Raw genomic sequence first — 27,854 nt, 5'->3', positions numbered from 1 at the left:
GGATAACACTCTACATCCCCTGTATATCTCTCACTATCCCCTTATTTAATCCCAGATCTCCTGCTGTTTCAGGGTTTTTAAAGGTCCTGTCCTCCCAGGTGTGAGATCTTTGATTTGTGCACTGCCTCCCACAAACCGCTAATCACGCATTCATTACAAAACACACTTTAGCTGATAAAACTTTGCTGACATAGCAGAGTTTCTTCTTCCTCTCATTATTTAATCATTAGTTTGAGATTATACAGTTCGAAGGGAATTTCTTGCACTAAGCAGAAGTTCAGCCCCATGAGCTTTAAAGGTCTTTTATCACTTTAGGCTGTTTAGGAGAAACCATAAAGACTCCATTATTGAGACTATGAAACCAGCTTATATGTTAACCGAAACGGAAATTCTGTCAAATATATTTGTTATATTCTCACAGGGTGGACTAAACAGCTTTAACACCAGATACATTCAAATTCAACAGTGCCACAAAGAAACTCAGTATTTCTGTTATTTTGTCCACTTCCTGCTCTTTGTCAGGGGGTTTTATGGAATCCTTCATGTGATTATCAGCAGTGGTGGAAACTAACAAAGTACATTTACTCAAGTATTGTATTTAAGTACAATCTTGTGGTACATTTGATGCTGATACTTTATACTTATATTCCACTATGTTTTTAATAAGGATTGTATTGTATTGTATGTATATTGTATGTATTATTTTGCAGTTTCAGGTTCTTCATAAAATAACACTATAAATAATATAAAACATGAAGCATTGTAACAGATCAAAGTATATATAGAAAAAATTAGCTCCACCTGGGCCATCTATAGCATTGAATAAGAAAGGCAAGCGCAGCACACCTAGTTTACTTTTTTTAATTGACAATGGGGTGTGGCAATTAAAAAAGTAAACTAGGTGTGCTGCCCTGGCCTTTCTATTCATTTTCACTACTTTAAGGATTCAGCACCCTGCTTTATTATTGTGAGTCGAGCGCGTTGTATCATATGTATCACATGAATGCATAAATAATTATGCAATAATGTGAAATAACTACATATGATATGCTAAGAAACACCCTGACAGGGCTCATTCTGCACCAGGAGTACTTTTACTTCTGATAACACTTTATTACTTATGTAAAATCTTGAAAGCAAGATTTTTACTTTTAACAGAGTATTTTTGACTACTGTAAACATCTTCCATCACTGATTACCAGTTATTACTGGTGATAAATAGGACCAGTTGAAATATCACAAGGCAATCAATCAGTAATCAATTCCTTTAAATACATCTTGAATTCAAACTTAATTTTAAAACATCTGCAGACCTCAACACTTAAAGGTTAAAGCTTACTGTTTGTGTGCCCTCTAGTATCCTATTTTATGAACATGATATCTATATTTCTTCTCACTTTGTATGGTGAACATGGGGTTAAGTTTTCCTCCACTGCCGAGCGTTTATCCCTCATAATGGGATGTGCCACCGAGTCGCTCTGCCGGTCTAAGCTACAGCAGGTCAACATATTCAGTGCAAGAGGCGGCGCAACATGGGCTGAGCCTATTTGCAGTGAAGATGAGCTGTGGACTCGGTGCTGCCCAGTGGTCGCGATTTTCACAGGAGCCGCTTTGACTCAGACACACAGACATGGTGACACGTGGATTTTTGTAGGTAAGAGGATCCACCACCGGCCACCGGCTGGGTTAACCGGTCGTCGGATGGGTGTGTATCGGCGTCCCGGGCTGATCCGTTTTCATACTCTCTCCGGGACCCGGCGATGCGCTCATTAAAGGAAACGGGTTTCGCAGAGACATCCGGAAAACGCATCCATGCGCCACGGCCACGCCGCATCCCAATATGTCTCTGACAACACAAAGCCTGGCTTCAAGGAGCTCCGATAAGAAACCACACATGCAAATCGGCATGGGTGCCTCAACACGGTTATTTCTCTATATTTTGCGGATGAGGCTTTGGAGCGCAGTTGTGCAATGAGACAATCGGGAATTATCAAGTAGACTTTATTGATATATAATCCGACAATATGGCTGATCAGAGCAACATCCAGTCCGCCGCCTCCAAGAGTATCCGGCCTTTTAAATCCAGTGAAGAATACCTGTACGCCATGAAGGAGGACCTGGCTGAATGGCTGAACACCCTGTACGACCTAGATATCACTGCGGACACCTTTATGGATGGGCTGGAGACGGGCTGTGCCCTCTGTCGGCACGCCAACAACGTGAACCGCGCCGCCCAGGACTTCCAGCTGGAATACCCGGAGGCTGCACAGTCCATGAAGATGCCATCCAAAGATGTTGTCTTCCAGTCGCGCAATGTGGTCGCCGGCTCGTTCGTGGCGCGAGATAACGTGTCCAATTTCATCAGCTGGTGCAGGCAGGAGCTCTGGATCAAGGACGTCCTCATGTTTGAGACCAACGACCTGGTGGAGAAATGCAACGAGAAGAATTTCGTTCTGTGTCTCCTTGAGGTGGCGCGTCGTGGCTCCAAATTTGGCATGTTGGCCCCCATGCTGATCCAGCTGGAAGAGGAGATCGAAGAGGAGATACGGGACCAGGGGAGCCTGCAGATCGATGCAGGGGAGCCGGCTGAGCAGAGCCCGCCCAGCAGGTGTTTCAGCCGGAAGGAGAGCACTCGCAGTGTGGAGGATGAACCTGATCCAGAACCTTTCATCTGGCAGCCGAAGAGAGTTTTATGTGACATGCGAAATTTGGATGAGTTGGTGAGTTGGAAAGATAAAAACACAGGCCACTTAAGTTCAGTTTTGGGGTTTAATTATATCGTATAAGCCTGACCACTAGGACCCAAGATGCATCACGACTACATTACAGTGTATGAGTCATGCACTTTGTCATAGTTTTGTGTTATGATCTCATATCTCAATTTTCACAGAATTGCTCAACACACACATTGTAAATACTGCATATTGCTGAAATTCCAATGCGTCAGGGCTAAATATAAATCCAGTTTCCCACAGTTTGTCACCCTCTGCCCTTGGTTAAGAGTCAAAACAATCAGAGTGTTTTGTCTGCTGCTAAACAGATTATGAAGCAAATGATAGAGAACCTACAGTATCTCTCCCACAGTAAAACACAGGAGTGCTAAAAGTGAAGCACCTCTGAAAATATCATGTCAGTGCTATGATGAAGGTATACATCCCCTGAGGTGTGTGTGTGTGTGTGTCCCTGCATAACTTTGCTTTAGAGTACCCTGTTAAATTCCTCCTCACCTGTAGGGTCAGTGTGTGTTTGACAGCCAAATTATTGCTTTCTCCTCACACAGGAGTGGTATGGAAAGTCAAAGGTCACCTCGGTGACATTTCTGCTGCATTGCTGTTGAAATGTCAGCTCATCCTCTACAAGAGATTGAGATATTTCTCTCAGAGCTCAGGATCATTATCAGCTGTGAAAAGCTCCTCTTTCATTTATCTTGTCCATTAAGAGTAATCAATACTTTATACTGCAGGAAAACCAGGTTATTTGCTTACAAATGATGCAATTCATTTACTGAAGTCTACTAAAATGCTACACACTTAGCAGTACAAGTCACTTACCCTTTTCTCCAAGAATTTTAACTATCAACTCCTGTCAATCGTTGAACTGGTTGACCTTTGCCAGGGCCTGCTGGACTCAAGCTCATGAGAGAGATCTCGTTAGAGCAGAGCTAACGAGCAGACAGACACACCAACAGAACACGTGCTTGGGTGGCGAGTTGCGGGAGAAGTTAATATTGTCATGATGATGAGGGGGAACAATGTTGGTCTTTGACAACAAAGATGTGAGGGCTAACTGAGAGGGAGGAGGGGAGACAGTTGGGAGTCACACTCACGCCTGTCAGGCAACAGAGCAGAGCGGTTCTGGTGTGACCTCTGCGGACAGAAATAGGAGAGCGTGCACTGGAGGATGTGCGCTGTATGTATCCAGACTGTCTGACTGGACACACTCAATCATATGACTGAGCACTTAGGATTAAACAAGCATTTTGGGACAAAAAAGCTCACAGGAAAGCTTACAGAGCATATGCCTGTCTTTCCTTCTCTGACACGTCACTCCACACACTCACACAAACAGCATGCACAGAGTCTTGTCTGTCAGACATTCAGGGTCAGACACTTTTGACTGGCTTTGACTGATTTAGGAAGTCCCAGTCACCATGTGTTTGGTGAATAAAATCTCCATCCTCCCTATCTGAGTAAGAAAAATGATTCTATTGCTGCACAGAACAGCAGACATCAGAAACTTATCAGTTATTACTTCACAGTGTTTGAGGAGTTGTATAAACACATCCTGCTTAATGACTCCATCTCTTCATAGACTATGAGAGTATGAGACACACTTCCACTGAATGCCCCTAATTATGATTAGATGACTAAGATATATACACCAGAAAACACTCAATGAAATCCACATTTTTCTTCAATTGTTTCATCAATATCTGTTCGACCAGTTCACTCAGTTCTTGCTGCAAGGCGTCCGGCTCTTCTGTCCTTCGTGACATCAGTCACAAGTTTATCCCGCAAAATACCACTGAAATACTTTTCTTTGTATTTCTGTCTGATGTAGTGGCCTTACAAGAGATTAGTGTCTCGTAATTTCTGGAAACCTCATTGCTGGTGGTCATGAGTATCTATCTGTCAGTGAGGGAGAGGAGGATAGTTAAAGGGCTTAGTTTCATTGGTCCACAGCTGTGACACCAGACTGTGTGTCTGCTGCCATCAGTCCTGCAGGCAGAGCAACTTTACTGCATCATACTGGATGGATTCATTTCACTGGATGGTTTTACTCTTTTTTTTTAATTACTTCTTTTCATTTACTGATTAATCCCTGATAAAAATCATAAGCTAATACATGTGATAACTTTATTTTAAAGCTGCTTTTTAAAAAATTGTACATTATTTAACAACATATTCATGAGCTGTCTCCCTATTCATATCCAAAAACATTATTGATGAAGTATCATCAATTAATTACCAAGCCATTAGCTCCCACAGAGACGTGCACAGCGGCCTCAGATGCTTGTGCAAACAGAAAGGCTGCAAACATTCAATGATCATATTTTCTACCTACAATCTGTATTTATACTTGGACACACAATGATGTAATGTATGCACCATCAGAATGCCCACATCCAAACAAATTCAGGTGGAAAATGTTAGACAGTTGTTGTACAGTGTGCATGACCACCAAGTATTTTATGTCGATATCTGTAGAGCAGCTCTGAATGAGACTGTTATATAGGATCTAATTAATGTATTTATTCTGTTACATTTAAAATCACATATTCAGTGCAACTTTAATTTTTTGTGTAGTACATCTTAAAATTTTGGCATTTAGTTTCATGTGCAGCTCCTCACAGTATCTCAATTAGATTGGCAGCTGTCTGTTCTTCAGTGTTTGGTAGTTGGATGATCAAACTAATCTTGTTGTTGAGCTCAAGACAATACAAGTGTAGTGATAATAGGATTACATGTCATTATTCTAATGAGTGTAGTAACATTGTGCGCACAGACAGCGGGATCATTTTAAGTACATGTGCCTCTAAAGACACGTGGCTATTGAATAATCTGCTGCCGTCTCTTGAAGCAGGTAGGTGATGTATCACATTAACTACCTGCTACATACGATAGGTGTTTCATCACATAAAAGCTGTTGTACGTCTAGTTTACTTTCCTGGTTACAACAACCTGTTGTGTAAATACTCACCACTATGTCTCCTACTGATCTGTCGCTTTGCTCTTACTCATCTCACAGAGGGATAGCTTTCCACTCTAAGATGAGGAAGTAACCGGCGTCTCATTTCCTTCATCACAGTTTGACTCAGTGACATATACGTCTAAATGTTGCCTTTTCCCACCCCTGGAGATGTATGTTCACAGGCGTTATACAGACAGCAGCTGGTATAACTGTATATGTACATGTTTATCCTTTGCATTAAAGGATTTTCTCAAACATTTCATATCGCCACTAGAGAGGGATTACAACGGGGACTTCGATTGAATCTGTATTTTCCTATATGCTCAATTGAGGCTGAGGCAATGAAACACGGTCGGCTACCTAAACAAATGACCTTTTTGTATATTTTCAAGGTCTTGCCATTATGCTCTGGGCCTAGTCATAAAAACACATAGAGAGCTCTGTAAAGTGACATACATATAATAATTGAAATTGCACTCATGGACCCCTTAATGGACACTCTAATTGTTCACAAGTCTATTACATCTATACACCACAGTAATTGAGCTCATACAACAGTAGACAAAAGACCACAGGAGGTTTGCAACCTTTGTCGGTGTCATTCATTTTCCATCTTTCCTTCTTCCTGCTCACTCATATATAAACTGGTTCATGTCTCTTCTCACCTCGGGCTTTAACATTCAAGCCTTTGCTTAGTTCATATATGTGGAAGCCCTCATTCCCATCCCCCACCTCTCTCTGCTGGAGATGATAAAGCAAAGAGCAGAACAGTCTGTCTTATTGGTAGCATGGAACAGAGGAAATGAATAGACTGCCGCTGTTGACAGCGAGGTAATCAAAGGTGATCTCAATCAAATACTTTGCATGGAGACACCGGCAGAGCAGCAGGTCAGGGTGATAAAGAGAGAGGGGAATTGTACATAATGTGCCTGTGCGGACACTCCTCCATTAACCTTATGGTCCAACTCATGCACTAAGGGAATGAAAAAAGGGGGAGTAGACAAAAGATTTTGTGCCGCGAGTGACTTTACTGTACACTCTATTAAACCTGACTGGAGTGGATGTTACTCTGGGAGGGAGAGCTACAGTAGAGAGGGAGCCAGAGTGAAAAGGGGAAAGTAGGTCATGCTTAGCATTGGGTCACACTCACACGCTTTGCTTAGAGAGCGTGGCATCCTTCAGTGTTTCTCCTTCTTGTGTCACTTGCACCCATAATTTTAGGGGTTTAGTATTTTAAAGTGTTTTTTTCCCCTCCGTAGATTTTTCACAGCAACAGTACAAAGCAGGAAGGTGCATGTGGAAACAGCTGACTCTGCACTTTGCATATTGCCCGCTTTATGTCTTTATTGCAGCGTTTGATGATATCAGCTGATCGTTTGCATGATTGCCATTTAATAGGGTGTTTATCTGAACAAGCTTCTGTATGTGTGAGTCATCTGCTTATTTTCTGCAACTGCCTGCAGCCTCTTCAAGCTGGTCACAGGTGGGGAGTGTCAAAATGAGGAGTGAGACCTCAAAAGGACATCGATTCCTCTAATCTGGGCTGTCACAAGGGGAGTGTTGTTGACCCCCAATGAAAGAAATCAGCAAATGAGTGAGACACCAGCCTGATATCTGACTTCCCGCACAGTGATTACATTCCTGTTTGACTGAGGGAGATGAATAATAGCGTTGTCCACCATACAGCATTTGATGTCCATTAGATTCAAATATCTTCACAGTCCCCAGTGAGCTGTTTGTCAAGTGGCCAGAAGACAGGCATTGATTTTCAGAAAATGGTCTCCTTGAAGCAGCGGATGAGGTCTGCCCTGGTGCTAGTATGATTACATTTTCTATTCCTGTTCAAACATGCAACACAGGTTAGAAAAGATAGGAAGGGAATATTATTATTTTTACTTTTACTACAACAGTTAACAGAATAGTTATAGTTAAATACGCTTAATGAGTATAATGATACCACTGCCAAGTCTGTACAGGAAATATTAAGCCAGAGCAGGCAGCTGTTTGGCTCAGCTTAGCATTAAGACTTACACAAGGGGAAACAGCTCGTCTTGCTCTGTCCAAAGGTTGCAAATTCAGTCTACTAGCACCTTTAACACTCACTAACTAACATGTTATATCTTGTTTGTAAAAATGATAATTCACTGTTTTACGTTGCCAGGTACACAGCTCCAAAAAGTTACTGCTCTCGGCCAAGGAATATTTTGTAAACAAGGTCAAGCTAGCTGTTTCCCTCTGTTTCCAGTCTTTGTGCTAAGCTAAGCTAACCAGCTGCTGGCTGTATCCTTATTTTTAATGCAAAGACATGAGTGCATGAGTGTGTTGTCAATCTTCTGATTTAAGTCTCCTCCAGAAGGCAAATAAGCACATTTAATCTATTCCTTGTATGTATTCAGTGCTTAAGTATAATTTTATTCAATCTACCATATTATCTCCATGAAAGGTTTCTGTCATTGACTGACACATCTGACCCCAAGGTGTTTACCCCACTCTTTTTCCGTCAAGTCTCTGCTGGTCTGGCCTGTGGGACCAGCATGCTAACAGTGTCTAAATACTTGTACGTCCATGATCTCTCCAGTTCTTCCCCTCAGGCTACAGGCTCAACCCAATTAGAGACAATGATTATAATTCATTCAGTCATTCGTCACCTCCCTTGCACCCCCTAGGTTGTTTAAGGTGATAATTTGTGCAAAGAGGTTGTTCCGTGTTTATGAGATGAACCATAGTTATTCACAGAGGAGTTGTTTATGCAGGCTGTCAGTTCAGTGGTTTAATAGGAGGATAGACTCTTTTGTAGCTGTTTTCAGTGTGTGTTCACAGGCTTTAGGAATGTTTACTTGTGGGTGGTGAAGCAATAACCCCTCAAGTTCCAAAAAATCTCCCTCCTGCCAAACAGGCGCCCCCTGTGGCCTAGTTTCCATGTCTCTCTGTGCTTATCTGATGGCGTGGTTGTTATATCTTGGGAAGCTTCCAGTCATGACAGGAGACCCTCAAGGTATCAAGATAAGCTAAGAGAAGAGTCTTGTTCTGTCATTTTTATGTAATTCACCTATAAAGTACTGCGTATGCTGTGCCTTATGATATTTTAATCTTCCCAATTTTCTTTACCTTTGATAGCACTATGCATTATGTCGTTAACTCCACTCTACAATTGACTCTAGGGCACAGAAGTCAAATCCTGGCAACGCCTTGTGTAAATTCCTGTGGAGTGAGTTGTTGTAATCTTCAGTTTTTTATTGTTGAAGCTCTGCAATAATATCCTGCTCATAACAATCATAAAATGAGCCGGTTACAGCAAGCCAGCACACCTATGTTTGACAAAAGCACTAGGATAAACTGCGTGGTTGTACCAGGTTTGTTGACTCATGAGGAAATCAGACATATTTTCAAATGGATGTGCAGCCTCCCAGAGTTCATTTATGAAATTTGGATCCCAGTTCATAAAAACAAAGAACTAAAACCAAAACTACATTTTGTGTATTCACATAAGAACCACCAAATAACTTAAGACAGATTCATTCTTTAAACTGAACTCACAACCCAGTGAATATTCTCACTACAGTAGAACAATATTGGCAACCTTGTACATTCCTTTGTCATGATAACATTACATTAAGATGCAGTTTAACTTCAGCATGTTAGTCCATATTACAAATCAGTAAAGAAAATGGAGAATAGAATCTAAACATCTTTATCTTTCCCCCCTCCCATTTCCTCTGTTCATCCCCAGGGTTTGCTCAGCCCTCAGTCTTGGTCAATCTCTGCCATGAATGGCCCTTCAGATGTTTGCAGGTCAGGAAGGAATTAGAAAGGAAGGAGATTGTTGACTCACACTGAGCAGATATGAGCTGTGGGACAGTAAACAAAGATGTATATGTTCTTTAAGTTAAACTGAGACAAGCCTAGAAACTTAAATCAATGGGAACATCTGAGTCTCTTAATGAAAATGAAAATGTTTTGCAAAGACATATCTCATTGCATTCCTATCCTAAGATAGATGCAGCAGATTACCAGTATAGGGGCGTTCTGTGGATTGTTCAGTTGCAGCTCGTTTTCCTTTCCTTTTCTTTCCTTCTCCCAACATCTGCAGCTCTTGCTGAAAGCGTCTCTCATGTGACCAGCATGCATCCATAATTCATCCCTCAGTTTTTCGCAGTGTCCCAGCTCCACTTCCGCATGTTTCCTGCTTGACGTTGTCTTTCTACTGCCCCTTTATCTCACTCTGGTGTGTGCGATAGTGGGTGTGTTTTGATTTCTGTACGTCTGAGTGTATCCATTGTTGACACAGCAAAGACATGGGAAGTGCACACATTTCACATTAGAGGTTCCACCAGAGTAAATACCTCAAGTGTCACGGCTGCTATTGATCAGGTTATTATTAAAACACTTCATGGTTCAACTCTGCTTCCTGCTCAGTGTTGCATATAGGACACAGCGTGCGAATTCTTCACTTTCCCTCTGCAGGAAAACTTATGACCTCAGCTTAACAGCTCTGGGGGAGGTGATTTTGGGAAAAGAAAGAGAGGACTGAAAGGCTTTACTATAGCAAGGACGAAAAAGAAGGCAAACTGTACAGTTAAAAAGGGAAGGGAAAGGCTATGTGTGTGTCTGTTGCCATAGTAATCTTTCCATTAACTCACTGACTAGGGTTTTTCCAAACAGGGCTCGTCCACCTACTGACAGAATGAAAGACGGAGTGACACAGCGGAGACTTGCACAGAGAAAAAGAGAGAGAGAGAGAGAAAGAGAAGGAGCGAGCAGATGTAGAAATGTAAGCAAAACAGACAAATATAGGTCTGGTCAGCTAGAGCATGGGCTAAAAATAAAAGCTGATAGAAAACAAAGCAGATGAGAGAAAGAAAAAGGAAAGATGGCTAAATGGTGGCAGGTGAGGTGGAGAACAGAGAGGCAGGTGAGATGCCAAGGCTTAGCTCTGATCCCACCCTCTTTAATAAGCATGGGGTAGAAAGAAGGGTGCTATTTCAAGAAAATAACAAGGTGGCTCCTTAATCTTCTGAATACACCATAATATATGTGTTGTAGGCCATACTGCTAACATAAACCATAGGCGAGCATATCCCTTGAGCACTGTATCCAGCATGAAAGGCAGTGTAAACAGAAAAGGGTGGGAGCTTACGGCTTGAAATTTGCCTCCAACACACCATTTGATCACTTGATTGAGTCTAAATTCTTAACAAATAGTACTGTCTTCTTTACTTTGATTGCTGCTTATTTACTCATGAATATTTAACATTAGATGAATTATTGAGAGTACAAGCTAAGTTTTCAGGGGCTTTAACTGTCAATAAAAAACATCCCTGCCCTTGTAATAGCTGCTCTTGCAGTTAAGTACATATTCATGTTTTCCTCTGCACAGTTATGGAGCAGTTATTCTTCCCCCCCTTCCTCTGCTTTCCTCCATCCACTGTGTTGCCTTACTTTCCCTCGCTCCTGGTCTCCTGGTCGACAAGTGCGCACACGCCTTTGTCTGAGAGAGACGCCAAGAAAAACATCAAAAGTTGTCCAATCCTGCGAGAGCCTAGGCCTGTGTAGCACAGGCGGATCTCGCTCCACCCTGCAGTTGTGTCTGCCTAATAAGCAACCTCAACCACAGCAAGGGCACCGCCTCTGAATCTCTCGATTCAAAACCCAGCTGGCAGCACAGGCCTCGCTGACATCATCACCACCAGTGCTGGTTTCGGAGCTCTTTGTTCCCCTCGGTTCATGATGTCACGGCCAGAAACAATGTCATGTTAAGGTCTAGAGAAATAAGTAGGAGAATCCACATATGTGTTTTTGTGCTTTTGTGGGACTTTGCGGTGCACTGAATGACCAAAATGTTCTCGAGAGATGAGATGTGGCAGGGCTTGTAAAGTGGTAAAAGAGAGGCGTGGGGCACATTATCACTCAGTAGGTACTCAGTAGGAAAAGTTGGCAGGAAGATGACGCACACTCACTCCAACACTCATGCGCGCAGGAGGCCAAGACTGCTCATTTCTCACACCATAAAATAGAGTCATTGTGTTGCTAACACATAGTGCTCAGAATCAGCAGGGCTTTGGTCACAAACAGATATGTGACTAAACATGATCTCATGTGAGGGTCACTGACCTGAAGAACAGGAAGGAATCACTGTGAATTTCCTTTCTGATGTGTGTGTCATGTTTTGTTCTCCTCAGGTGCGTGAGATTCTGGGCCGGTGTTCCTGTCCAGCTCAGTTTCCCATGATCAAGGTGTCAGAGGGGAAGTACAAAGTGGGGGACTCCAGTGCATTGATCTTCATAAGGGTAAGCCCTCACCACAAACAACCTTGACATCAAACAGAATTGCCTGTCTCTGTGAACCATGATATATGTCTTCTTTTTATTTTTTACAGACGAGGGTACAGTTCAGTAGATGGTAAAATAGTAGGTCATTATATTGTCAGTGAAAATCTTCAATCCAAGATGTTTTGATCACCTGCACGGCTGCTTTGACTGTCGAGCACAACAGATATTGAAAATGAATCACTCTCATTAACTCAATTGAAGTCATAAATGTGTCAGAATTGATGCCTGTAATATCATAAAAGCAACTTGGCAAACTAAAGCTGCCTCTGATTAGGCTAATTCACATTACTCATGGTATAAATCTGGTTGCAAATATACCAAATGAAAGAATAAAGCTTCCTGCACACCATTAGGTCGTTTTCACTTTTAAAGGATAATTCCAGTTTTATTACAACTTGGGTCTTATCTTAGTAGTTTTGGCTGTTCCTCCTTTCGGAAATAACAACATTGTAGACACCATGTTAATTGATGAGCTGTGAGAACATGGTGACGTTGCTAAAAATGAAGTCAGACGAGAAATACAAGCAGTAAGATGATTATACAGGTTTTACATGAACCCCCAGGTGAGACATATTTTGACATGAAAACAAACTGTATTTTGTAAACATTCATCACAGTTTACAGGCTGCCTTCCTGGTTTAACTTTACCTACACACCTCTATGTTCCTAATGCTTCTTTTATTCTACAGGGACAATTTAGGAGGAACATTTGTGATTTAAACATTGTCATGTTCATGTAGAATAAAAGAGGAATTTGGAATGACTTGGCAATTTTGTCTTTTGCTACTGAGTGTTTGTACCTGCAAAAAATGTATGGGTGTGCTTGTGCCTCCTGATTACTGATTACTCATAATAGAAACAATGACCAAAAATACGAAAATAAGGAATTATCCTTTAAGACACTTTTATTAAACACATTCATCTGCATATACACAGCATACTCTGGCACATAGCACAGAAGACTGTGAGGATTGCAGTAATTGCATGGAGCCACACAGTGCTGGCATATGGCATCATATGTTGCTTCAAGAAGAACAGGGTTAGGTATCAACAGATAAACCACTCAGCTGATTGGCTACATCAGTACATGTAAAAGCATTGTGATTTCTGTCCTTTTGAGTGTTTACAAACTGCCTTCATGTGGCCCACTCCCAGGACTGTATTTTTCCAGTCAGACACAAATAGAGCTTTAGGTCATTTCCTGAGTTGGCCCTTATCTTGGCTGTAGCCTGTTTCTGCTGGACTGTTTGTCTCAGTTTCAGTCTAAGAGCTGTACCCACATCAGGCCTCAAAGGACTGGGTAGGAAGGCTGGAGAGGATCGATTTGGTCTCACTTACCTAAAATGTACCCCGGCCAGATTAATGGACTCTGTGGATAGCATTCCAAGTTTCCTGCTTTTACAGGATAGGTCTGCCTGACTGTCAGTAATGTCATTATTTCTTCACTTTCAGTGGCACCGCTTTGTCCAGACAGAGAGATGTGATAGATACTATATGTTAAAATGTTATCTAGGTACAGTCTTTTTCTACACAGTGAGCTGTTCACTGACTCAAGCTAAGTCTTCGGAGGTGTTTACTGAATTAAGCAGAACAAATTGAAAGGGACTGTATGAAAGTTAATGGGCTGGAGAAGTGGGTTCAATCGTATAATTCACATTGCAAAAAGCAAGACCCTCCCCAGTGTTATTAATATTTTGTTTGGAGCCTCCCCTTGACTTGGAAAAGAAATGCATCACTCTCCACCTAATATTTCAAAGTAAAATACCAAGTTGGTATAACTCAATGCACTATTACAAACTAAACGAGGCAAAGCAAAAATAATTTATCATGGTGTAATCTTATTCAAAACTTATAAAATATATAAATGGGATAATATTTTTCACAGCAGCTACTAATGCACGCATTAGTGGCTGGAAGTGAAATTTTTTAGGCTGGACTCGAATTACAATAAAGGCCAACTGTATATGACACATTTAACGTTCTGTCATGATGCAAGTGAAGAGGCAATGACTATTGTTAAGATAACATTCAGTCACTATTTTATATGTATTAGATCACCATAAAAATCTATGTGTCATCTGTGTTTTTTCGAAGCTGACATGTTGGTCGTATTAGGTGGTTGACTGTGATAGGAAAAATAAAGCCCTGAAACAGAGACAACACTGTTGCCCTCTCCATATGACAAAGCTTTATAACTGACTGTGCACTCTAAAGACGTCATTTACGACTATTTTATTTATTTATTTTTTTAAATGAATCCCACAGGGGAATGCTGAAACATAAATTTGGTTTGAGAAAGAAAAAATACCGTTCTCTGCTCACTTTCTTTTCCCTCAGCAAAAACAAAAACATAACCCTCCTCCTTTTCTGACCTCTCTTCCCCCTTTATTATTTTTGTCCAGTCTTAAGATGGAATGAGAAGTGTTTGATCTTTATAAGCTCATGTTTGCCTGTTACAGCAGCCACTTTAAATGTGGTAGACATATTAAAATGTGCCTGTTTGGGGATGGACTTCGTGTGTGTGTGTCTGGGAGCCTTTGACTTGTCAGATTAGCTCTCTTCATACTGTCCCCGCCCTCTCCTGATTCCTCACTGAGGATGACAGTGATTATGCATATGCCAGAGCAGCTACAAGTGCGGCCAACACACTTCCCTTATTCTTCTGAGGGGAGGAAGCGGGCAGCCGCCATGAAAGCCAACAAACCCCTATTCAGCTGCCAAAGCTCTGACAAGGATCTTGGGCTGAACGAGGGGATGAAGTGGAGAAAGCAAAGGGGCGTACATACGAACAGAGGGGGGAGTAAATAAGGTGTCTTTGTCTCCAGGGAGATCGCTCCTTACAGGCAGGAGACGTCTTCAGTCGTGGGGCACAACAGCTGAAATGAACCATGAGCAAAAAATTTTTTTATTGACCAACAAAAATTCAAGAAGAAAATTGGTTCAGTACACCCACACTATGATCACAAGAACTCTCTCTGTTCTCGGTTACCATAGAAACTGGGATTGGGGCTCTCTACACTGGTGAAGACTGTGATAACCCCTTCAGTGGCTGGGAAATCAGGCAGCTGAACCACAGATCTAAAGTGGAATACGGTCCCTAAGCATCTTTTCAGCCTCGTCAGACTTTTCAGTAGAGCTGCAGCGTTATCATGTATAAAATAGGCCATTATGAGATGAGCTTGTCGGATACGGAAATTTATGAATCATTCGGTTTCTGTTTGTTTGTATGTTCTGCAAGTTTAGATCCAAAAATAAATAAGTTGTGCTTGCTGAATGATGTAATGCCCATGTGCTTTTCTCTTAGCATAGTATCCAGTTCCACATTGTTCCACAGTGTCTGTGATCACTCGTTTTGTGTTTCAATATCATATAATCACACAAAACAGTGATTATCATTGACATACTTGTCAGATCAATACAAGACTATGACAGAAGTGAACTGAATAAGCTAGGAATTAGGGATGGGCAATTAGTGCAATTAGTATTTTGTTCATTTATTTGGATGCCCATTACTCTACCTAGGGTCCGAAGGTAGAAACAAACAACACGTTTATTAAATAGAGATATAAAGCCATATATGTACATGTCACAACAACACCTGTGTCACAGTAAACACTATGCAGAAACTAAAAATATGTGATCACACACAGTCAGAAGTGACAGATAAAAGTGAGAGCATCTCTATGATGTAAACTGATGTGTTGTTGGTACACATCTCTTCTTCTTTGACTTTCTGGCTTTAAATGAATATGGTATGAAGCTTGTGCAGCCCTGCTTTTCGAGCCCTGCTTGGCACATGTCAGCCTGTTAGCATCACACACACAGTAAACCTGTTACTGACATAAGGCCAGAGCAGTGGAGAGTAAGCAGTTTATACTCTCAGGTCTGATAGAGATAAGCAGATCAGCTGTTTTGACGGATTTGATGCAGTAGGGAAGCAGAGCAAGGCAGATGAAAAGACTTGTAGTGGATTGGCAGGGATAGTATTAGAGGGAAGGTGAGGTCAGACTTTGGTGTGCATGCCATGTCTGTGGCCTCTCTCTGGCCACGGTCAGGGGCCCAGTGATGAGACGCCATGCCACATGTGACTTGGTGGAAATAAACTGTGCCAACCCACACAGATGTACCAAGGCTTTGCCTTGCCTGCCCTCAGACACACGGGTACAACCTTTAAAACATGTGGCTGACAGACCCTGTTACACAACGCAAGGCAGGGGGGATGCATCCACTGGGCTGTCACATCACGCAAAGTGTGCTGCCTCAGTGAAGGCAGCCTCTGCCTTGAGGGAGTGTGGCTCTTTGGTCTGATCTTGTGGATGTGTGTGCCTCAAAGAGCAGAGGAGAGTAGGAAGTGACATATCCACCAACCCCCCTCTGTTATGTCTATCCAGGCCCCCTCTCCTCCCTGCTCCTCTCCCCGATAACGGAAATCTCAGAGAGGACAGCAGGGGTGAGTTGTTACAATGCTAATTCACCCTGCTACCCTCTGAAAACATGGGGAAGCTAGCTGAGAGGCATGAGAGAGGCCAAAAAAGAGTGTCTTTCACAGCACTTTGGCTCTTTATTATGCTACCGTTCTCTGTTTAATTGTGAGTTGGCATGGCAATGAACAGCCCTCATAATGGCAGCAGCTGGGGGTGATGCGGGAGAAAGAGGAGGTGCGGGGGAAGGAGAGGCACAGGCAGGGGTGCATCTAGATGTTACGTAACACTAAGGGTCGGCCAGCCTTCACCAAGCTGTCCCATTTGTGGAATTTGCATATCTATTGACTTGTGCAGTGTGTGTGGTATTGCAGTATATCAAAAGGTTTAGCCATTTTATTTGTGCATTAAAGTGTATGTCACTTTCTGTTCAGCCACTGAAGCCTTGTTTTCTCTTTTCTCCCATCAGGTCCTTCGTACTCATGTGATGGTGCGTGTTGGAGGGGGCTGGGACACATTAGAGCACTATTTGGACAAGCATGACCCGTGTCGCTGTGCTGCTTTTGGTGAGGTCACTTCCTATTCCCCGTCTGTCACTTACGAAACACAACGTGTTTTTGTGTTGTGTAATTCATAATGAATTTATGATAATAAACAAATGATTCACATCTAATGTACTATGTTCAGACTAGGCGCACTGACACTGTCAAGGTCAGCAGTGAGGGGAAATACTGTTTGTTGGTCAGACCTAGCAGACATATGACTGTAATATATTCAATTCTAAATTCTTTCATTTCACATATTCAGATTTGTGCAGTTGACTGATTTGGCATTGTTATGTCACCCAGCAACAGTCTATGTCATTCTGACTCCTGGCCAATATTACATTTAGCCAAGAAATGTAGGTCTGGAAAATGATGCAAGTTTGTAATGGAAAATGTGCTGTCATTGTGACTGTGCTACCTCTGCCATTACCTGATTGTACAACACATCTGTATAGCAACCATCTCAAAACAAAGACTAGTTTGTGCTTATAAACTGGACACCTGTCCTGACCATTCAGTGTTTACAATCACTTTGATTAGCATCACAGTGGTACAAGTCCATAAATATGTTGAGTGAGACCATCCTTTCTTATCATCAAACTGCTGCTGAAGTGTTGATGTCAGGGGCTGACTGGTCTGGACAGCTGACACTAGCTGAAATCATAATTGGTGTTGCATTTCTAACCACAAGAGGTCATGTTGAAGATCATACAGTATTAAGTGATAATGGAAACAGACCTTTTGTGCACTATAAATGTTCTCCCTAAATGGTGGGATCATCACAATTTCTCTGATTGGCTAGTTTCACAAATACCAGTAAGGGTCCATCTCCCTGGCCAAGGGAAACTTCAACTTATCATAACTACTGCTGCTATCTAAACACTTCATGGCATTGATGTGGTTAGTTATGATGTATTTCTGGACCTCTCTTGATGATTTTAATCCCAGGTGTTTATACAGCCTGTCAGTCAATGCTTGTTAGAAGTCCGACTTAACCACATGTTACCATTTGTCACCCCAGCCCACCGCTACCACCAGGCTAAAGCCAGCGGCCAAGGTCAGGGAGGCCAGAGCAAGTCCTCCAGTGCACACTCATCCCGCTCCACTAGCCCAGGTCCACACTGGCGAAATGAAGGCATCGCACCTTACAAACCCCCTGACAGGCGCTCCCTGGAGCCCCCCTCTGCTCCATGTGCCCCTTCCTCCTCCACGCGGCCGGGCCGCTCTCAGAACCCTTCTGTCCCCACCGAGGTTGACTCTAATGCAGCACGCACTCTGCTCCCTCGGCCACCACGAGACCGCTCAGAACCCCGCCACTTTAATCCTCTCAGGTGAGTGTGTGTGATAAGTGTGTGGATAAGTGTGTTACCATGATAAGAGATTAATCTCTCACAAGTAGCCTGGCAGGGCGGGCCCGCTTGGATTCTGCTACTTGCTCTTTTGTGACCAGGGGCAGACAAACAGAAAGCCACACACACAAAGAGTTTGACATATACACAACAAATACACATGCCCGGAAGCTACAGATTAGACCAGAGCAGATTTATCTAATCTCAGGTGACATTGCCCTAAATCCATCTCACACAGCACCTCCTAGTGGCTACAAGGTAGATATTAAATATGTTTACTAAACTCTCCTTTCTCCCCACTTGTCTCTTTTCTGCTTTCATTCAGTTAATTAGTCCATTGAATCGACTGCCTAAACATGTTTGTGATTGTGTGAGATCTGTTGCTCAAGAGTTTCTTCTTTTGCTAATGGCAAACAGATGGTCTGCATCAGTATGAAGCCAGTGACAAATTAAATCACACATCAGTTTTCTCTGATGTTCTTTTGAAGTGGCATAACAGTGATAGGGTAGTGGCATCAGAACCAGGGAAGCAGCATATATCTCATGTAAAGGGAATTATTTTTATGCTCTTCATGAAGCAGGAAAAGGGTTTAGTTTGTCGCATACCTTCCCTATATGTCAGAGTGTGAAGGCGCCATTGTTAAACACAATTAGGAGCTGAATGGTGGTTTACTTTGGCTTCTAGCCAATGTGTGGCTCATTTCTGTATCGAGCGATGGCTCAGACCAGACGTCAAGGCAACAGCTCATTCGAATTAACCCTGTGTGGGTGGGGCATCGCTTTTCAAGTGCCCCAGACAAGATGAAGTCTAATCTGACAACTATCCCTAGACAACTGTTCACAGCTAACTGGGGAAGTAGGTCAACAGGTGGGCTCCATGCACGCCAACTACCATATCAATATATAAATAGTTATGGATTACTTTAGAAATTTGGTGCAATCAAACACTAATTAAAGTCACAGCCCATGATCTAAATGAAAACAAAAGTGTAGCCTCACCACCAAAATTCAAAACAAAAGAGTGGGACCTGATGTCCTTCCTAAATTGTCTGAAAGGTCTTTTAAAACATGGATACTAGATAACAACTAAATACAATGATGCTGTAAAAGGTGTAGTTACAACAGAAATATCTGTGAACCATGTGGTAAAACTGGTCAATGTACCTAAGTATGATCAGTTGAAAAATAGACTAAATGTTATGTCTTTAATCTAAATATAAAAGTATATATGTGAGCACCCCTATAATGTACATATGTAGTCAAAAATAACAGCCTTTATTGGATCTTTTAATATGTAATTTACTTGTATGCACTCTGTTGACCTTAACTCATCAAATCTATCTAGATCTGCTCTTCCTGTAAGTGAACTCTAGTAGCTGATTATACGGTTAAATCTGATGGTCCCACTGGTGCGTGACAGTGGAGTGGTGTCTAGCTGAGAAACTGCAGTGCTGTGTGTTGGGTTAGAAAATCTACAGGACTGCTAATCCTGCCCCCACTTGTTCTCAACTTGCCTGTAATCCCCCTGGCTGTCACTGCCCACTGTTCCAAGAAACACCAAGCCTTAGTTCAGTTAAACTGTCAGTGTGCAACAATGGCAAGTTGGAAGACTTTCACAAATCCTCAACATTGCACAGTACAGGTCACCTCATGTTTTGATGAAAGATAACATTTACCACGAATCTGTTTCTCCCTTGAGAGCTGAGTCGGAGGCAATATGGTTCCTACGTCCCACCTGAGTCATTTTTTAAGTGTATGATATTATTGTAAATATAAATGACTCTTTCTGTCCTCCCTATGTTGTAGGAATAAGGAGACAATGTTGCCAGTGACAAGACGTCTGTCTGGAGACAGTGACTCCTCTACAGCCTCCTCTAAGGGAGGAGGGGGAGGAGGGGGAGGAGGGGGACGGTACTCTCTTGGTGGTGCTTCACGTCACTCCGGTGAAGAGGTCATCCTACTTGTCAACCGCAAGGAGGGCAAGCATATAATAGAGAGGCCTGGAGCTGGAAGTCAGACCCCATCCCTGCGTCCCACGCTGCCCCGTGCACGCAGCCAGTCTCGGGAACGTCCCACGCTTGCTCCAATACTCAAACCTAACCCACCACAAGGATCCCCTGATGGAACACGGACAGCCCGCACAGAGAGGGGCCGCTCCCTTGGAAATGAAGGCCCAAGAAGGCTTCATGCTCCACGTTCCCACAGCCAGAGTAAGTTACAGAACCGTACTCGGTCCAGCGATGCCAGCCCGGGGCCCGCTTCCTGCTACAGAGACCCTCAGCCTCCACCCTCAGACAGACGAGAGGATCTTCGGGCCAAACAACTGCCCCCATCCTCCCCCAGAGTAGGTGGTGGGTTCACCAAGAGGCAGTCCTCTTCATGCTCCAACTCACCTGTTAAAGGAGTCCAAAGCAACAACAGCACCCCCAGTAAGAAGACCATAACTACTCCTAGACCCCCTGCCCCTCGCTCACCATCTGTAGGGAAAGGAAGGCTTCTGCCCCCGGTCACCTCCGGAGGTCGACGTTCTCCACACTCATCTCCTCGCAACTCTCACCATCACGCTGCCCGCTCTCCTAGAACATCACATGGCCCTCGCTCTACTGGGGGGCGGGGCCATCATAGGAACTGGTCTGGCGTGGAGCGCCAGGAGATTGAGGAGGAAGGAGTGGGCTTTGGCTTCCAGATGCTGCCAACGCTAGACCCCCAGAAGGAGCAGGACCTGTATCGCAGCTTTGAGGCTGAATTCCTAGCTAATACACAGCAGGCTAAAGGAGTGTCTGGTAGAGCCCCAGGAGGAGTGACCCTGCAGGGAGCTGGAACACATCCAGTGCCAGCACCCACTGATCCTAATGTCACTGACTCTGCTTATTCCTCCTCTAACTCCTCCTCCTCTTCCCTGAATATAGGGGCGAAGATAGGAACTCTGCCTGAGCTCAGGGAATCCAAGAGAACTAATCTCCGTCACTTCCCACTGGAGGACCCCTTGAATTTACTTTATGGACACAACTTTGGAGGACCACACAACTTTGGTCAAGGAGAACCTGAACACTGGGGGGATCGTGGAGGGGGCCTCAAGAAGCTCCCAGCCATCTCTAGCTCCATCGAGGAGAGGGAACATCTTTCTTCCCTGCCTGGTCTTGGAGACTCTGAGTCAAACAGACTGATGAATCAGGTCCCCTCACAACCGGCTTTCCACTGTAGGAATATGAATGGAGACCATGGAGGTTGCCCTCCTACTGGGTTGCTGACCGACCAACAGGGTCATCTTGGCTGGGGCACAGGACCTGAAGGAGATGTTCCTCTGGAGAATCACCAGCCAAACTTACCATATGACTTTGAAAATGGTGATGGCAGTGATGACCTCCCGCCCCCAGAGGCTTGCCCGTCACCTATCCCCCTTCCCCCCTCTGAGGACTGCTCCTTCCAGGATTCCTCTAGTGAAAACTCTTCAATGTGCTTCAGTCTGAGTGAATCCCGCTCTGAATCCCCCCCACCATCTTCACTCCTAGCCAACGGGGATGCAGACGAAGAAGTGCTGCAGACTAAGAAAGGGCAAAGGAAGTCAGACAGGGTGAACCCTATCTCTAAGCACAAACTGAGACCCAGAATCAGGCCTCGCACTGACAACAGGCCAGAAAATAGCCCCTCACGCATCCCCACCCCGGTCAGCTACAGAGATCTGCAGGCTAACGACACACTTTCACCCTGCCACACCCCACCGATGTCCCCTCAGAGCTCCCATTCTACTGGTCGCCCAGCCACATGCAAAAGCCTGCACCAGGCCTTTGCAGACATGATCCATCCTCAACCACGTTCTCCAGCCATGGGCAACAAAGATTGCTCCTACCCTGGACAGTCTGGGAGCCTGGACACTGAAGCTTGGATGTAGCACAGACCTGATGGGTATGACACAGGGGGTTGTTGTCAAGAACTACTGTGTAAAAAAAAAAGACGTAAGACTGGGCTATAGACTGTTCTCATTGCATGTCAAACACTCCTTTTTTTCACTTAGTCTCTCCCCTGAATAACTGCAGGGGGTTCACATTGCTTTTATTTTGCACTCAAGCCAAATTATTTATTACCAAAGGAATGGTCTTTGATATTACTTTTACTGTAATTTTAATGTGTGCATGGGGATGATTTTGCCAATCATAAGGTGTTTTTTGCAAGACACTTGTGAAATTCTTGTGGTTGATGCAACTGCAGAGCGATAGAGAGAGAGAGAGCGCATATGTGCTGCCATGTGCCCCACTGAGGGGCATGGTTAAGTGCCAGGGATTTAAAGCTGCAACTCTAAACAGTGTAAACACTAAACCTTTAGTCAGATGGATTGGCTCCCTCTTGTGGTTTGCCACAGCCTTGATAGTCAAAATACTGGTGTAATGACTGTGATATTTTCAGTCTCTCCACATTAGTGGTCTTCACATATGACTCATTATACACATATTTACAGTACACTAATAGGTAACATAGACAAAAATATCCCCGTTCTTGTTCTGACTTTATGAACACTACATGCACTACCAATCTCTGTACAGTTCTCTGCTGTTATATGTGTATGATGTCACCTTTTCACAACCAATTCATGTAGTGGAGATAGATGATATTTGTTTAAAAATGTGTTACAGGTTTTCAAGATTATGTTTAATGCAGTAAAACATGTTAACCTTATTTCTACTTTTAAGTGTTGAAATATTATGGATCAGTGAAGGTTATATTGCTTTGTGTCATTGTCACTGAAACAAAAATGTTGAGAGCTCTCCCTCTGACCAAACTGAACTCTGGAATACAATACTAAATATACATGTGCAGAAGTCAAATGCTCAAGAGAATGAATGTGTAAATACATGTTTATGTGCCCACTGAGAGATGTGGGTGTGTTGTATGTAAAAAGACATTGAAAATACAATATAATGTACATATTTGCGGTATTAAGTTCTGTGCGGCCTTAGCTATGCAATATTGGTGTTGAAAATGCCTTCACAATTCCCTTTGCCTTAAAATTGATTCGCAGGTTAGTTTTTGAATGTTTTTGCTCAACATCACTAAGATTTATTCAGTAATACTACATTGCCATCATTAACGGTTTATGGAAATAGAAATTGGAAAGATTGAATGTGAATGTGGGAAAAAGTGAGGAACGTTGCCAATTTTAATTATAGATAATACTTGATGTAAATGTACAATTCATGATAAAGATATATAATTTATTGCCTATGAATCCTATTAGTTGTTTTGAAACTCAAGAAACAAGATAACCTACTTAGCAAATGGATTTCAAAGACACGGCACAAACTATGGTGACATCTAGTGGCTAAGGGGAAAAAAATGTCTTCACAGTGAGCAGAAATACTGTTTTCTGGACACAGTACCCACTCTTCCATACTTTTGGAATTACATTTTCTGGTACTAATTGATGTAAAGTTAATTACAATGGTATAATAAGGTGAAGTTTGATGGATAGAGAATGACGTTGACTAGAGTGTGCATGTGTGCAACAGTGCATGAATAATAGATGCTGTAACTGGATATTAAGGTTGTCTTGTGAAACTCTTGTACAGTTGTCAATATCAGTATGAGAGGCCAGACTCCAGCTACAGTACTTCTGTTTTTGGTATTTAACAAGTGTGGATATTTGAAAGTGGAAAAGTGTGAATTGTAGTGTCAGTGCCCTGCAGAAGCCTCATACCTCAAAAAAACATTTTGTTATCAATTTGAAAATTTACAAATTTACAATTTGCCTAAAGGCCTCTATTTGTTTTTTGATGTCACATTTTGATGTGATATTCCCACAGATTATGGAGACAATGTTGGTGAAAAAGCAAAATTTGCAAGATACAATCTTATTGCAGGGCACTGACACCGTGAATGGGCTAAAAAAAGACTGTGTGTATCTTTGTGTACATACTGTATGAACGTATATATAGAACTGGAGTAAAGAAAGGTGTGATGTTGGTCCTATTTATTTATTTATAAAATTAAGTCTCAGTGGGCTCAAGTGGCATCTGTGTCCTAAGTACTGACAAGTGAACTGTAAGTGTTGAGGGAAAATCCTAATGAGGTGGGGTCCAACATGTACAAACATCATGCATTGTAAGATTATTCATTTTTCTCAACAGCATACACACTTTTTTGTCTTTACATACTGTGAAGACACATAATCCATTAGAAATGTGTCCCATTTATAACTGGAGTGAGTCTACAGACGAAACATATTTGGGCTGTTTTACAAAACTCCATCAGCATCAGTAATGTTATAGCTACATTGACCCAATGTGTAGCTGATAATCAGTTTCACTTATATGAGCAGATATTACATATAAATGTGTTTTTACATATTCTAAATGTATAAGTTTAAGTGTGAATCAGTTTTTGGCTCAATTTAAGACATTTTCATTTTGATCAATTGGTGTTTTTAAAAAAAAAAAAAAAGTCTACCAGCTATGTGAACTTTGACTTCATACAACATGCGATTACATTGGGTTATCAGTCACACAACAATCATGACAATTTTAGAAAACTCTCTCTCCTTCTCTCTACCCCCAATCACCAAAATCTGAATGTTCATGATCAGACAATTTCTTGTTTGCTAATGTTATTTTCACTAAAACTTCAGTTAAATGTACAGATTGCTTGACATTGTGGCATTTGTATGTATGAAATAGCAATACTGCAACATTTCACTGTTTTTTTTTTTTAAGTTGAAAATGCTGTCAAGTTGTTCTTGTAATAAATATTTTCCTCTGAAGTTTATGAATGAGCTTTGATCCATTTTTCATGCAGTCACAGCAGTGTACAGAACGGATTGTACAAGTACATCTTGTTGTACTTGGACAAAATGTGTTTGGTTCTTATAAGATGTCTAATCATCCAGTTTGTTCAGTTGACCAATATGGATAATCTCTTCATGCAGATGTTGCAGTGTGATGTTAAAAAATAAGAAAACAATGCCAGAAACCCCAACCTGTCCTGGAGTATAATGTGTAGAGCAGAAATGCTGTCTCCCTCCTAAATAGTTATGTGTCCATATGTTGGGAAGATTTGACTGAGAGTATTACCACTGTATTAACACTAAAGAAACACTAGTTTTTAACCTGATTGGAGGACTATTTAATTTTTTTTTTGCATTATAATTGTTTTATAGCCGTTAAATTGAATTGCCATTTATTTTCAGTGGTCAGAGGGTACTACTGCATCCAGTGTATGCATCCACCAAAATCATTGCCAATCCAAAAGATGTTTACAGTTTCTGGGAAGTGCTCCAGTGCTGGGGTTGTACAAACACTTATTCTCACAAAAGAATGAACTACATTTTCTGAATGAAAGCTGACGTTGCTGTTGACTGTTTGCAAACGTTATTTTGCGAAAGACGGAAGTAAATCAAGTGGGAGGGGACGAAGGCCACCACAGCTCATACTACGCCTGTCACGGTAAGATGTTTGTCAAGATTTTCTCTCCAAATTCATTGTGTGGCGAGTCTAATTTTAACTCCAGAAGGTACGCTAATTCGTTGTGTATGGTTTAAACCAGGCCGGTAGATTAAGAGCTTAACTATCCCGGCAAAGGCTTCCTTAAGCCTCTGCTTAGAAGGTCATGTCTGAGCTGTGCTAGCTAGAGAAGTGCCCAGGCTGACACTGACAGGCTCACTGCAGCAGGCAGCTAGCCATTAGCATCACTTTCATTCATCTGAACGTAACTACTGCAAACATGCAGGAATGGGCGAATCAATTATGCGTGAGTAATTGACCAACTATCATCGTATCGGCAGTAATTTAGCTAACTTTACGCTATTTTTCGTCTGCTCCCTGCTGGATTGTACACACTGGAGCCTGCTATGCTAACGTCACGGTAGCCTGATGCTAGCCAGCTAGCGAACCGTTCGTTTATTTTGCGGCTAAATTAGTTTAAAGTCAGCCTGTGTTAATTACTCTCATAGCTAGTTTGCAAACTATGTAAATCAGAATACACTGTCAGTTCAGTGTCAGTGTGGCACAATAGCAGCGGGAAATATCGTACAAACACACAGTAATGAGCTATTTTGTCTTGCTAGTATTTCGTCAGTTATTCGTATAAACTTGTGACTAGCAGCTAGCAGCCTGTCTGATGTTTGACAGCTACCTGAAGCTCAACGAATAATGAAACTGACACGTTTAATTAATTTCAAGTTTGTTGACGCAGTTCATTGTGATTAATTGGCAAGTTAATAATGTAAACTGACAGGCCTCTGCCATAAACTGGTATCAAATAACCGTCAACATCACCAACAGCTAACTTATCTGCTGCCATTATCACCACCGCAAGTTACCTAATTGAATTAAGCGTTATTTAAAATACATGTTTTTACTGTAATTAAGTTATTTCGAGTCTGATAAAGAGAGTATTCATCAATAACATTATCCATAAAACACAGGTTGTTTTATATAGGGGTATGATAAATGAAAACTAGCTATTTACAGCAACGTATTGAGTAGAAAGTGAGTCAAACGAAAAGCTTATTAACTTGTTAGCCATAAAAACTTTGATTGAGGCGCTCACCAATATTTTGTCATGACAATGTCATTATATCTATATATTGAAACATATGATAGTCCCTTTGTAAGATGGCAATTACAACTCTGAGCAGTATTAGTTGTGTTGCCAATAAGATTGCTTGAAGGCTGATTATCATTTATTGCAGAAACAGTAAAAATCCAAAGTTAACATAGTATGAAGTGTAGTGATCCTACGCACAAGGCAAATATTTCTTTTTCCATAACACAAACAGTGTCATGGACCCAGCTTTTTCAGTTTTATGTCCATTATATCCAGAGAGAGTGTTTCACATGTGAAACACTGTCCTTTTGTGTAGGATTAGTTTATTTTAGCAATATTCCCATTAACTTTAAGCTCAAATTTCATAACAGAAAATATTACATAACTGAGAGAGATCTTTTGCAGACAAGTAATGGATCAAGAGGAAGTGTGTACTGATACATAATGCATGACTGCTGAAAAACATTTTAAATTGACTCGGTTTAAGAGATGATATTGGCCACAATCGTTGCTGACCAAGAAGATTCATGTTTATAGAGGAGATATTGGTGTCTCTGTTCGTTGCAAAATCCATTGTTTTCTCATTTGATAGATCGCTGCCACTTGTCCAACAGAAGACAGGAAGTCCTTTTATTTCCCTGTGCTTGCACTTCTAGTATTTCCTGTTGCTCTTGTGAAGCTCCAAGTTTCCACTCAGGAAAAGATTTAGCAGAAATAATCTTTTTTGTCCTCTCTAACTTTTGTAGGAGAACCGACAATTTGGATCCAAGATGACGGACTCCAAGTACTTCACCACCACCAAGAAAGGTCTGATAGCTCACTATTTCTTCACTCATAAGATAAAGATTTAACACGTAAAACACCTCAGTGATAAATTACTTATTATATTCAGTTCTCGATCATTGCTGGCATCCATGCCCTGTTTCTAAGCAAGTGCTTTGTAGATTTTGTGCCAAAGTAAGCTGGGTGTTGCTGAATTATTGT

At 42.0% G+C, this 27,854-nt stretch overlaps 2 protein-coding genes across 5 annotated transcripts in view; both read left to right on the top strand.

Moving 5' to 3' along the window:
• Window positions 1–1,479: 1,479 nt before the first annotated feature.
• gas2l1 (growth arrest-specific 2 like 1) lies at window positions 1,480–25,091 on the top strand. Its single transcript, XM_042422435.1, has 5 exons — window positions 1,480–2,720; window positions 11,871–11,978; window positions 16,911–17,007; window positions 18,008–18,317; window positions 20,142–25,091. The coding sequence occupies exons 1-5, from the start codon at window positions 2,025–2,027 to the stop codon at window positions 22,225–22,227; spliced, it is 3,297 nt and encodes a 1,098-aa protein (XP_042278369.1). The 5' UTR covers window positions 1,480–2,024; the 3' UTR covers window positions 22,228–25,091.
• Window positions 25,092–25,636: 545 nt separating this feature from the next.
• ap1b1 (adaptor related protein complex 1 subunit beta 1) overlaps window positions 25,637–27,854 on the top strand; it is a 28,299-nt gene continuing 26,081 nt past the window's right edge. The window contains exons 1-2 of one of the 4 annotated variants that reach the window (XM_042421587.1): window positions 25,637–25,768; window positions 27,617–27,677. In XM_042421587.1, coding sequence (XP_042277521.1) covers window positions 27,641–27,677 — 37 coding nt within the window. In that variant the 5' untranslated portion in view covers window positions 25,637–25,768; window positions 27,617–27,640. Of the gene's footprint in view, window positions 25,769–25,791; window positions 25,836–25,895; window positions 26,073–27,616; window positions 27,678–27,854 lie in introns of those variants that run through there. The other 3 variants (XM_042421588.1, XM_042421585.1, XM_042421589.1) reach the window with 3 other exon arrangements.

Source organism: Thunnus maccoyii, chromosome 9, assembly GCF_910596095.1.
Source record: "Thunnus maccoyii chromosome 9, fThuMac1.1, whole genome shotgun sequence".
Lineage (NCBI taxonomy): Eukaryota > Metazoa > Chordata > Actinopteri > Scombriformes > Scombridae > Thunnus > Thunnus maccoyii.
Note: the sequence above shows the minus strand (reverse complement) of the source record. Positions and strands in the feature narration are given on the sequence as shown.